Below are 13,615 nucleotides of genomic sequence, written 5' to 3' on the forward strand. Positions count from 1 at the left end.
CCCAGCTCACGCACATCAGCCAGAGAGGAATGGTACACCTTGGACAAGTCACCAGACTGTCACCGCTGTGAAGCATCAGTCCGAACCACTGCACCACCATGACACCCAAATGTCAAAACGTCTGCTGTGAAAAGGGAACATAAAGGGTGCCCGAAAATGGACTATCCATCTCCAGCAAAAGATGAGTGGTCTGTGCTTTAGACAGATCAATTCAAGCCTCTGTTGAGACCAAAGATTTCAGTATCTACAAGGAACACATTGCCGTTTAACGTGAAGACTATATAAATGCATGTTGCTCTGTATAAGTGGTTGTGTACAAGCTTAAAAGTAAGTTTGATTATTGTACAGCGAACAAGGAAGCCTGTAACAAACATATTACCAAAGATTTCTTTTTTCAGTACAAAGAAGAATCTGTGGAAAGTCACAATTTAGTCTGTTGGGGATATAAAATCTAAAAAAGGTCCATCCAGTTCTGTTGAAGCTGAGGGAGTAAGAAGATTACTTGTCACCCTGTCACCCCTGCAACAACACTACCAGTGCTCCCCATGTCGCCTCTAATTTCATATAATTTGAAAGTAATAAATATTAACCAAAAAAAAACACAACACACAGCACTTAACATCATATAATGTAAAATTATTTCTCCAAGTGACCTTCAGAGGTTTTTTGCTCGTCTGCTTGCTCATATGGCAGTTAAAGCCCAACATTAGCTGCACCAATTATCATTCACAGTTCAGTGTGCATTCAACATATGATTCGAAATCTGCTTGCCTACCTTCATGTTCTCCATCATGTCCTCTGTGACTGAAATACTGGACAACTGCTTAACAACAACATAAAATAAAGATGGAAAGCAGAGACACATCAAAATCAAACATCCAGTTTCATTAATGGCATCATCTTCTGATGCAGACCTGAAACTATATATGTACATATATACATACATATATGTACACATAGTGCACTATATTACCACATGTCATCAATCATGTAAACAAAATGTCAGGCTGGTGGCTGTTTTCTGAAGGAAGAGAGGAAAAAAAACTTGATGATTAGAATGAAGTCAAATATCTTCTTATACACAAATGTTTATTGTCAACTGTGGGGCTCTTTGACTGTCACTGAACTGTTTGATGTGGAATATCTGTACTTTACCTCCCCACAGTTTGTTTTCCATAAACAGAATCAGTATAATCATGTCTTCTTTCCGCAGATTGATGAAAATGTACTAAAAGGTGGATTCACAATGTTTAATCAGCACATGAACACACACGACAAAGTGCCGCTCCAACATTTCCTCACCACTGTTGCCCCATAATGTTTGCATTTCTAAAACCAAGAGACGCACAAGTATCAAATGTTAAAACACAGATGATACAGACATTACACAAATTCGAGTCAAGTCAAGACGCCATATTGGCATTTTAGAGCCACTTTTGTACTTGCAGCAATTGCTACTGTGTGCAGCAAATTAGCCTTACTTGAGGGATTACAGTAATTAGGAATAAGAATAATTAGCCAGTTAGGAACAAGAGGAGATGGCTTTCATGGACTGGAGGGATTCTACTGTCTGTCTAAAATGAAAAAAAAAAAAAAAAGCCAGGCTTCAGTAAACATCTTTGGTCATATGTGCTATAAATGTAAGCACACACTCCGATCACTGGCAACAACACCGGAGCATTCACAAGCAACAAGAAGAGAACAATGATGTTTTTTACATATTTATGAACAGTAATCATTGAAGGGACCAGTGGAGTGTTTGTCACAAAGCACAGTGTCAACATCATGAGCAACACATATTAACAGTCCCCACAAAGAAAATGTATAAAGTTCATTGTTTTATGAGACATGTTTGACTGTGCCTTTTTTTTCCCATTATACCGCTGTTTCTCTGCCACTGAGAAGATCGAGAGGTCCATGCTTCCTAAAGGAACTACTACCACAAGACAACAACTGACAATATATACTTTATACACTTATACAACATCCTCTTAACATAAAGTTACTGCTTTCTTTTCCTTCCTTTGAGTTGTTACAGCAGTTTCTTTGCGATATTAGAACTCAAACTGAACTAAAATCATCTTTCTTTTTGTCATTTTTCACCCTTTTCCCTTTACAACTGATACATTTTTCTTGCTGTCAATCACACAACATTTTCACACACATTGTCTGCTTTTAAATAAGAGGCAGAAGAGCATTACCCTTGACTAAAGTGATCAAATTTCACATGCAAATGTCACAGGTCGGCCAAAATGAGCTAAAATAAGAGCATTTCGGCTCCAAACTTTACAGTTTCGATAACTTCGATAGCTAAACTGAGCATAAAGTCAGTCAAGCTTGGGCCCCAAAGCTCATGAAAATATGTTGCTACACTTGTCATTTTTGAGGGATCTAAGAAAAATATGCTGCAGCCCATGATGCCCCTGAGGGTGTCCTTGTCCCTGCCAAAGTCTGACAAACACACTGCACACTGCATACCAAAACCAGCTCATATTGTTTCATTTGCCACACCAAATTTTCTTCCTCACGCCAGTTGTCTAAGCAACAGAGTGGCATAGCTTTGATTTACAGGACGATTCATTAAGCCCAGAAACTGATTGTAAATTATTTATTTCAGTGGGTGAATACCTTTTCCATACCAAACCAGTCTGGGTCTGTAAAGAGAGTATGTTAATGGATAATATTCAGTGGAAAAGAGTGCATTGGTGATTATTGTCCAGCAAAGTCCAGCTGGTCAAGAGAGTAGCTCCACTGCCTCAAAGACCTCTGATGAGAAGTTCAGGCTGACAAAAACATTGTTCTCCATCGCCTCAATGCTCTCCTCTAAGCACACACTGTCATGGTTGATGAGGCTGCTTTCAGACGTGGGACTGATGACGATAATGCGTGGAACAGCCTGAGGCAACTTGGGATCAGTGGATGGGATTTTTCCAAAATTCAGGGAATTGAAAGAGTCGCTCCTGTGGCTGCTCCGCCTGTTCCTGATGCTGTCTTTCTCCTGCCTTGCATCTGAAATCTCACCGGTCAGACTCTGGCTGCGCTTCCTGGTAAGAGCTATCAGGGGAAGAGTGGCGATGGTGAGAGAGGTGGAAACCAGTTCATGCTCACAGGTGCTTGATGATTCGTTCATGGTAGATGGGGGCTGGCAATGTGGAAAAAAAAAGACCAAGAAAACACAAATACACAAGAACAAAATCATTTGCAAAACATGAATACATGAAAGCATGCAGGTAAATAAAGTAAGAGTGATCCAAACGCCTCCAGGCACACATAGAAACAAGCAGAACAGTTTCATCAACAGTGATTTGACAGTTTCTTCTCACCTTCTCTGGTGCACACTTCTTGGTGGTTTTCGCCTCTAATTGTTTCTTATAGGACCTGCCTCTGTAAGACTGATTGTACGATGACATGCTCCTGAAGGAATCACCTGAATTCCTGCCCAAAGGCTCCATCTCTACATCCCTTAATGCCTGCAGGTCAGAGCAGAGCTAATGTGAGCTGAACTGAACTGAAAGAAATTAACTTGACTTCAGTCTCTAAATATAAACCTGTAATGAAACACTTCAAATTTTATCATATTCATGAAATGTTGGAAGAATCTACTTCTTTCAGACCTATTTTGTTAATGCATTTGCCCATTGCAATGAATCAGGCCTATTCTGAGCACATTTCTGGAGGAACAATGTTTGGTGCACATGCATTTTAGAGCATTGGCACAAAAGATGACAGCATAAAAATGTATGGAAATACATGTTAAAACATTTGAATAAAGATCAGATATATTAATTAAAGGAAAGCTGTTAATTGATAAAGAGGAAATGTAAGAAGCATGTTTCAGATTGTTGGGAGACTGTAAAAGTCTGTCAAAAGCATTCAGACTCAAAGAGATTCAAGAAAACAGAATTCTCATAAACAGTTGTAGCCAGCACTCGCTGTCTTGTAAAGGAACAAAATACAGACAAAACTTACCCTGTCAGTGCAGTTAATAAAGTGCGTCCTTGATGCTGTGGACTGTCTGCTAATGATGGAGTCCCTGAAAGAGGACTCGCTGATGGAGGAGGAGATGCATTCCTTTCGAGGAGTGGGAGACAGAAACCGCAGGCAGGGAAATTTCTCGGACAGAGTCATCCTGATGAAGTTCACAAGAAGAAAAACAGGAAGAATATGTTGAACTCTGACTTCCTGTACGAAGGCAAGAGAGTCAGAAGCAAAACAAAAACACAACGAAACTGATTCGAATAATTTACCTGTATTTGTTGTGTATGATGGCGTAGATGAAGGGGTTGTAGATGGTGGAGGCTTTTGCTATGATTGCAGGGACAGCCTTGGAGTACGGCGACAGGATGTTGGCGTGCCTGTATGAGAACAGCAGAATCCAAACTTTTACTCATGGTAGTTTTCCCACCACAAGCCAAAGTTCCCTTGATCTTTTTCTATATTCTGGAACATAATGACGAGGCATATTGGGTCAAGGATTAGCCAAAATGTGCCAGCTGCCACAGATGGATGGTTAAGTCCATCTGATCGTGTGTGTGTGCGTGTGCATGTGTGTGCGAGGCTACCTTCCCCTGTGAAAAGATGTGATTTCAGAGTTACATAACGACACCCCATCCCACTGTATGTCCCAGAGGAGAGACGTAGTTTAGTGGATGTTGTGATTGAATAAGCAGAGGACATATGAGCAACTTCACCGTCTGTTGTGTGTCACTCATCCAGGGGTACTTGGCCTTTAGCAGACACATTACGTAATGACACATTAAGTGCTATTTTGGGGAGATTTTTTGCCAAATTGCCACCACAACTGTCCACACTCTAAGTCAGAGTGTCACCTGGACATCTAGTACTTCTGCCATGCTGCTGTACATCTGCTGAATGTGTCATTTGATGCATCTAGATACATTTTTAAAGAAGCAGGCAGGTAGAAATATGATTATATTCAGCCATATTGTAATGCAGTAAGAGACAGTGCAACATGATGCACCTGAATACAATGAGGGAAGCATCTCCAGATATTTTTATGTTAGAGTTCAGGTTGTGAATGTTTGCTTTAACAAGAGCAATCCTAGAAGGTAATAATGCAAAGATTGATGCAAAAGATAGTGACAACATTATGCTTTGAATATTTGTTTGCAGTAAAACATGAAAATCAATCAACACTGCATATTGACAATATATATCTACACTAAAAAGTCCTGCACTTAATCCTACTCTAAGTCCATTGTGCATGTTTCTTCAAACATACACAGTAATTCTTACTTAAAGGTTTAAGTGAAGGAAAATTTGGAAATGCATTTAAAAGCTGCAGGCTTTATGGAGGTTGTAAACAGAGCTACATGTGCTGTCATTGTGCCTCCACAACTGCTCTGCAGAGGACTTTGTCCATGTAAAATTTATTGTGCAACACAGGGATGCTATGATAGATAGAATACATATAAAATAAATAAAAATGAACAAGAACCCTAAAAGAATTACAGCGTAAACATTTTTAGCGATGAATTAAGTCTCACCCCGCCCAGGAAATCAATGTGACACAGGCGTACGGCGACCAGGACAGGACGTAAACCACAATGACAACAAAGGCGATCTTTGCCAGCTTCCACTCGCTCCTGATGGACTTCTGCTGGATTAGGGTGGACTTCCTCACCTGAGTCCCCAGACGTTCCACTTCCCTGTAGGTGGAGCAGCACGGCCGGGCAGTTAAAGAGAGAACTAGAACAAATTTCAGGTTATTCATGTGACACTGGACAGGATAGCTTATGATTTCCTTTCTTTTTTTTCTTCATCCTCTTTTGTCTGAAATAGTGCTGCCCTCAGGCAGGCCGAGCATCTGCAGCTCTTCAGATGTACAGCACATTTTGTCAGACACAGTTTGTTCCAGCTACCCACAGTGTGTACCAAATACAAATGTAAACTAAAGTTACACAGCATGCAGTACTTTGTGAGGTAGAAATAACTAATATTTAGGGATAGTCTACTGCTGGGAGATCATACATCAACAAAATAAAAGTTTTAAAACAGAGGGAGGAGAAACATAGAAAAAAAAACTGATTTCTGCATTTTTTAAATTTTTTTTCAGTTACTGTACCTGCTCGTTTTCCGTATAGCCAGAAACATAAAGAGATAGCAGTAAAAGATGATCGCTAGTGGGATGAAGAAAACAAAACAGCACAGCATCATCGTGTAGCTCCTGTTGGCCAGCGTGTATGTGACATAATCCCACGTACAAGATGTCATCAGGCCCTCCGGGATATAGGAGCCTACAAGGAGAACAGATCAAACATCAAATAAGTTTTTTTGTTTGTTTAAGTAATACATCTGGTAAACCATGAGTGGTTCCGCATGCTGCAAAGGACTTTGTTCTTGCTTTGATATAATGTCTCTGGAGCAGACCAGATCTCGGGTGGATGACTGGAGATAAATTACATGAATGTCTACATCAGAACCAAGAACACGTCGTTTGGCTGTTTCTGCTGGACTCTCAGATGGCATGTACAGTATTTATGAGCCTCAGTTCTGCAGCAAATGAAGGGGGGTGAATAAAAAAACACATCCAAGGTGAGGAAACTCACTCCAGCCAACCAGAGGAGCCAGACTCCAAGCCAGAGAATAAAGCCAAACCATGAGGATGGCCAGAGCGGTCCTTCGTTTGGAGCTCCAGTGTATGGCCTGCAGAGGCTTGGTGATAACCAGGTAACGGTCGATGGAGATGGCCAGGAGGCTTATCATGGAGGCGATGCCAAACAAGGCGCCGCAGAACGCATACATCTTACAGCCTGCAGGGAGGAGACACATACAAACAAATCAATGACTCGACAGCAGCAGCAATACCAACAGCACGATACTGTATTATCTGATGTGTTTACGATTTAAAGATACAGAGTCAGGAATTACCCATCTCTCCAAACACCCACTCCTTGTAGAGACAGTTGATGAAGAAGATGGGAGACTGTGTGAAAGCCATGAGGAAGTCACTGACCGCCAGGTTCATGATGAAGTAGTTTGGCAGGTTACGAAGCTTCTTGTTACTACACACACACAAACACACACACATACACACAGGGAAAGGGAGGGAAGTTTTATGGTCAGTGTGAACATCGTAAGCATGTTTTGGCTGCTCAGCCACCAGTTCACTGCTGCCTTGATTATGTGTTGCATCAAATATCTCTCAGTCATGTAATGAGAAGGAAAGCTGCATTCTCTATTACAAGTCTCATAATTCAACAAATACCCAGTATCCTCATGATCATATTTAGGGAACGTAATTGGGTCATATGAGTTTAATTACACTTGTATGTCTCAGTTTCGTGTAAATTGTTGGAATGCAGAACTCAATATGAACCTAGTGTTGAATTGTCAGCATTGATCAGATTTGAGCACCGTGCTGAACAGGTCAACTCTGAGTGAACCTGCAGTCATACCAGCTTGATTAAGCAGCGCATTGACCTGCTGTCTGCCTCCACAGCTCCTCATTGATTAAGCTCTGCGTCTGTGTCTCCTGAATTGATGGTGGCTGCTCCCTAATTCAACACCAAACAATCAGACTTTCTTGTGAATATGTTTGTGTTGCCTTTTGAACATTTGTGTCATGTTTGTTGTTACAGCACTGCTGCTGTTTCTGTATGTGTGCATCTGTGTGCATATTACAACAACATTCCTATAAAATCAGCATATCGGGTGACATCTCAGTTGAAAGACAATTATCCCATTCCCCCACCACCACCACCCACCACCACCCTTCCACACCCCACTCCTCCCTGTTTTCTCTCTTGCTGTGTGTCTGTATGTATGGGTGTGTGGGCATGTGTGTGTGTGTGTGTGTGTGTGTGTGTGTGTGTGTGTGTGTGTGTGTGTGTGTGTGTGTGTGTGTGTGTGTGTGTGTGTGTGTGTGTGTGTGTGTGTGTGTGTGTGTGTGTGTGTGTGTTTTGAAGTGTGAATGAATGTTCTTGGAACCCATAACATCATGTGCATTTCTGAGTCAGTAAACACAAATTATCAGCACAGCACAATGGAGAAGCCATCTAATCTATCTACAGTGATGGGCAGATGGAATATAAAAGCTCCCGACAATCCCCAGTGTGTGGCCACGCACACACACACACGCACACATTTTCTGTCTCTGACCCAGTTTCTGTGAAACAGTTAATGTCAGTGGCACAATAAGAGGTCAGTGGTGGTGCAAATTACACAACACATAACACACATGTTCCTCAAAGAAATTTTACAGTTTACGCGTCGCTCATTTTGCAGTATGATGCACAATATTAAACATGACTGTCCTTTATTTTTGACTCTACTTGTTGCATGTGATGCTAAATGGACGCTACATTTGATTTATAATGAGACGTCACATGAAAGTCATTTTGCATGTGGCACATTTCAGAATCATATAGTATATATATATATATATTACATTATTCAATTATAAGTGATGATGCATTCATATGTTCGTCACATCATTCTGCTGGGTAGCTTGTGAATTTCACAAAGGGATTGCATAAAATTGTAATACTCAGGTAAAGTGCAAGCACCTAAAAAATGCACTTAAGTACACAGAAGAAAAGCTGTGAAAGCGCCATAATATCCAAAATAAAACCTATTGCCGTTTCTTATACATTTCTCGGGGATACGGGACAGTTGAGCCGCAGGGATGAACACCACATTCTACTTTGTTGCCATGGAACTAAGACGATCTTTAGGTCAGGACACTAAGAGGCAACGATGCTTTTAGGGGTAATCTCCAGCTTTTTGGAAACCCTCTTTGATCCTCTGCCAGAGTGAAAGACACCACAAATACTGACCCTCACTCTGCAGTAAATTCAAGAGCAAAAGCCTCTCAAGTTTTCATTGAGAGGCTTTCTGCCACCTCAGGAATATAAATAGATTCAAACATCCAAAGCCTACAAAAATCATACAGACCTGCACATGTACTGAATAGTATTTTGATGCATGTATTGTATCATGACTCAGTCCTTCTCGCTCTCTCTCCATCTGTCTATGCCTCTGTGGGATCATAAGATCTCTAAGTCATTATAACATCTCCTTAGGGCACTGATAAAAAATAATAAAAATAAAAAAGACCCACATTAAAAATGGAATGAGCCATTTCAGTCAGATGATACTCAGCTGTTGAATGCTCAGACCACATCTTACAGTGAAAGTCTTCACTCACACACACCCACCTGTAGAAGGCGAACATAACCAGCGCGTTGCCAGTGATGCCCAGTGCCCCGATGACGAAGACGAATAGGGCCACGATGTAGTGAGCATGGTCGGGCACATCCACCTTGCTGAAGAAGCTGCTCTGGGTGTGTGCTTTCTCTGGCTCCATGCTCTCAGTGGACCACATGGTTCAAACACCTCATCAGGACTGCTAACTTGGCAGGATGAAGTAGGTTCACCAGTTTGTAATCCACTTTGTTTTGCTGATGTCGGGCCTCCATAGTAGTATCATTTGCACAAAGGATGCACAAGGTAGACGTGCAGTATCTTCTTTATATCATGCTGCAGTAAGACTGATCGAGATCCACTTTACTGATTGTCTTCAAGGGCAGTCCTTCCCATCATAATCCACCCATTCAGTACTAGGTAGTAAATATGAGGGACCGGGTGTCTCCACAAATCCAATCAAGTCCATCTGTTTAATTCTGGAGAAAAAAATCTGGAAGAATGAAAAGCATGATCTGTACAAAAAAAAAAAAAAAATCCTATTTTAATTCTTTGTCCAGCAGTGTTATATGCTAGATGATGTCCACAGCCATTCACACAATAGTCATCTCCAAATGTACTTTAGGGGAAACATCCTTCTGGTCTGCAGCTCAAAAACTTCCACCTGTAATCTCCAAATGTCTCCTGTTTCAAACTTGGGTTATCGAGTTGATGATATTCTCCAGGATGTTAAATCCCACACTCGTTGCACATTGTCACTGTCTGTCCACTCAGTGTTAGCCTGCAGCCTCTTCACCCGTCACACCAGCTGTGCACCAAGCTCTGAATCAGTGGCCTGTCTCTGATTATCTTGCCAACTAGCGGCTCCTAACCTCTCATCTCACTTTCCATGTGACTCTCCCTCACTGTCCCATGTTGCTCTGTGTTGCTCTCTCAACCCTGCCCCCCCTTGTCATATTCTCTCTCTCCCTCCTCAAACACACTGCCTTCCTCGACTCTCCCTCTCTCACTCCAGCCCTTCATGTAATACGGCCCAGCCCTGAGCTCTAACCCTTTAACTTCCAGATTCTTACATAACGGACATGATGGTCACTAACACTACTGGCATTAACAGGCATTTTAGCTCAAACATGCATCAGACTTTGGAAACTACTCCATGCACACAGTGATGCGTGAACATTGGTTGTCATGTCTATTGATTCCTGCCAGCCTGCAACTCATTACAGCGGTCACTGTCTGTGAAGCCTCTCACACGCATGTGAGCACTCGTGCATGGTGCACAAGACAGCACGCACAGACGATTTAAGATCACTCATGGAGCCAGGAAAGTAATTGGTCTTCCAATTTCCAACTTATACAGCTGATTCACTGACGCTCTGCAAGACAGACAGACAGACACACACACACACACACACACACACACACACACACACACACACACACGCGCGCACACACACACACACACACACGCACACACACGCACACACACACACGCACACACACACACACACACACACACACACACACACACACACACACACACACACACACACACACACACACACACACACACACACACACACTTCTCCAACACTTCATGTACCTTCCCTTTAGCTGTAGATAGAGATTAGTCATGCACAGCAGGGCCAGCTCTAAGAAAATCTTCCTTCCCTCTGGTGCAAAAGCGTTAAAAAAGTTAACTCAAATGAAGACAATTGAGTCTCTATGTGTTGTATATTTTGCAGCAATTCTGTAATATTGGATAAAATATATGTATATATGGAAAACAAGTCATCTGAGAGGACTATTGTATACATATGGAAACATAGGCTGAAGACTATTATTTCATAGCAAAACAGTTGAATTGAGATTTGTGGAACCATCTGCTTATTTAAGGCAAATTGACATCACTTTGTTAGATGATACACAATGTGAATCTTAGAAAGAGTGCGTGTTATTTACAATATCAGGACTTTGATTATAGTGGCACTAATTTCATTAGAATTCAGGGAGCAAAGAGAGACAAGATAAAACCCTGCCCTGTTCTGAATGATATGCTCATGACTGCTGGCAGGAGAAGGGTCAGAAGGATGCTACATGTGCTGGTCATTGCTTTTTATGGTGCTGGACATGTTGGTAAAAGGAGATGAAGGGAGTTAGAGGGAGGTGAAGAATGCAGAGCTTAGACAGTGATGTCAACTAAGCCCCTACAGCAAGGGATAGCCTTAATCTGCACACTGTGCATGCATGTGGATCAGTGTTTGATGTGCCTGGAATAAGAATTTATATGATAATCTACATGTAAGTCCATGTGTGTTTGTTTGTGTGTGTGTGCCTGCCTGTGTACTTGTGTATATGTATTTGTGCACTCTATCACACAGCACTTCCTGCTGGGAAGATGTTTTCAGGGATGACTGTTGGAGGGTTCTGCCGGCCTTGATGACCTAATCACAGTTGCTGTACTGTGTTTATGTTTACATGTCAGCACAGTGGGGAAATATACAACATGGCATCTGTTGCAACATTTATTTATATATAATTCCCTTCACTGTATATTGTGAACTGCAGGAAACTCATGATCAAATCTAAGCTACTGCGGCTGAAACAAAACCCTGCACAATACAAGAGGGGAAATGTACATTTCAACAAGAGAATTAGCCTCAATTACATAAAATTACATCAAATCTGATGGTGATTTGCTTTACACTGACTGACTACAGGGCCACTTGTCATGTTAATACAGTCTGTGCAACAAACTTGAGTTAGAGAGGGATTAGAGAAAGATGAAAGAGGCAAGTCAGCCTCCTCGTGCAGCTCCTCTGCGCTGTGACATGTGAGATGACAGCTCTCTCAGCTGTGAGCATGCAGGTAGACAAATGCCTCAAATGAAAATTAAAAGATGAGTTAACATTTGAATCCACATTCTACATGACTCCATAATGTCTTTGCATTACAGCACAAGTCAGATTTTAGCTGCAACGAATGTCCATGAGATATTCAGGCTTTACATTAACTAATTAACACAACTGACTAAATACTGCATGGCAAAAAATATGTATTGCACAGAGAATATATTTAGACAGAATTAATTATTTAAATAGAAAGATTATTAAACCTTATTCTAAATTCATCTATATTTCAGGAGCATCTCGGGCCAAAAAATATATCAGTCACTCCTTGCAGTTTCGCCATCTGGAAAAATGACCTTGTCTTGATGGAAAAACACATCAGTGGTGTGCAATTCATAGAGCATGATCTGGACATCAGAGGTCAGTATCCCACATGTCAATGAGTCAATGACTATTGAACCCACTGGTAGCTTAAGTCCTGGCCTTGAATCCCCTGTATGAAGATATAGCTGACTTTTCACCCACAGTGGAAAGAGACTAATTACTATTGAGCAGTGCTGGCCATGTGACCGGGGCTGCGTCCTTGGGCACGAGTCAGTTGAAGATCAATACTTCACTCCATAAGGTTTAGATACTGTACAGCAGCTCCATCAGCATTAAAAAAATAAGCCCCAGGAGGATGATTGTCAGGTCCCTGTTGCCCTGAAGTCCTGAAGTGGCCTTTTTCACAATGATGACTGAGTCACTTTCTTATCCTTTTTAAGACGTGGGTACTTGAAACTGGGTTGAGGAGGGGGGTGTCACTCAAGTAAGAGCAGCCTTTATGGAGCAAAAAAAAATGGCAGGTTTTTTTTTTTTTTTTTTGCTCCATAAAGTGATAACATACTGCTTGGCCCGTGCCCTAACTTCCCACCGGATTTAATCTACAAGACTTAAAGAAAGCAATATTTGGGAGCAGTAACAAGTAGATCATGACTTGCTGTAACAACATGCAAATGTCTGTTATCTGTAAAAGTGCACAGACTTTCACGTGAACACAAGTGAAATAAATAAAGATAATTATTTATTATGACAGATGTTATGTGATCGAGCAGCAATGAGATAAATCCACCCATGGAGCCCAGAAACGGGTGGTGGTAGTGGTGGCTGATGAGTACACTAACCGATGATGAAATAATGAACAGCTGTTGTCTTGATTGACAGCCGTAGACGATGACAGCAAAGGAATTATGAGTGAACATGTGTGAGAGGAGTGAATGAAGGATGGTCTGAGGAATGAGCTAAATATGCTAAAGAAGGGTTAGGGTTAGGGTCAGGGTCAGGGTTAGGGTTAGGGTTGGGTTTGGGTTAGGGTTAGTCCTCCTGTCTGACCTCTCACTTTAACCCTGTCTCCTAAAATCACATTTATATTAAAGTAGTTTGGATTCATGATTAGGTTGTTTTGACAGAATCCGGGGGTCACGCCCAGCCTGTGGTTAGGTTTAAGCAACACAAGAAGTTTGGATTAAATGAACTGGTTTGACTTTGGAAGACTGTGTCGCAAAAATTTACATCTCAATGATTTCTTTTTTTACTGTCTCTGTGTGATGAATTTTTAGACA

At 41.4% G+C, this 13,615-nt stretch overlaps 1 protein-coding gene across 2 annotated transcripts; it reads right to left on the reverse strand.

Annotated features, from left to right (window-relative positions):
* Nucleotides 1-1,648: 1,648 nt before the first annotated feature.
* opn4xb (opsin 4xb) lies at nucleotides 1,649-10,125 on the reverse strand. Of its 2 annotated transcripts, none has more exons than XM_070965285.1 (9): nucleotides 9,180-10,125; nucleotides 6,892-7,025; nucleotides 6,570-6,773; nucleotides 6,086-6,257; nucleotides 5,508-5,669; nucleotides 4,248-4,355; nucleotides 3,970-4,129; nucleotides 3,324-3,470; nucleotides 1,649-3,142 (listed from the first exon to the last, which is right to left on the reverse strand). In XM_070965285.1, exons 1-9 carry the CDS (start codon nucleotides 9,344-9,346, stop codon nucleotides 2,735-2,737), a joined length of 1,662 nt encoding a protein of 553 aa, XP_070821386.1. In that variant the 5' UTR covers nucleotides 9,347-10,125; the 3' UTR covers nucleotides 1,649-2,734. The 2 variants fall into 2 exon arrangements, with proteins under 2 accessions (XP_070821386.1, XP_070821387.1); XM_070965286.1 differs by having other exon boundaries at nucleotides 2,915-3,054.
* Nucleotides 10,126-13,615: the final 3,490 nt, after the last annotated feature.

The sequence above is a fragment of the Chaetodon trifascialis genome, chromosome 6 (genome assembly GCF_039877785.1).
Source record: "Chaetodon trifascialis isolate fChaTrf1 chromosome 6, fChaTrf1.hap1, whole genome shotgun sequence".
NCBI classification, from domain to species: Eukaryota; Metazoa; Chordata; class Actinopteri; order Chaetodontiformes; family Chaetodontidae; genus Chaetodon; species Chaetodon trifascialis.

Excerpts from the sequence above, each read along its gene's own strand:
- opn4xb (XM_070965285.1), bottom strand. The coding sequence starts at position 9,346 with ATGTGGTCCACTGAGAGCATGGAGCCAGAGAAAGCACACACCCAGAGC. Across the intron at positions 5,670-6,085 it reads GCTATACGGAAAACGAGCAG|GGAAGTGGAACGTCTGGGGA; the intron begins GTACAGTAACTG and ends CTCCACCTACAG. Across the intron at positions 4,356-5,507 it reads ACATTGATTTCCTGGGCGGG|GCACGCCAACATCCTGTCGC; the intron begins GTGAGACTTAAT and ends GTTCTCATACAG.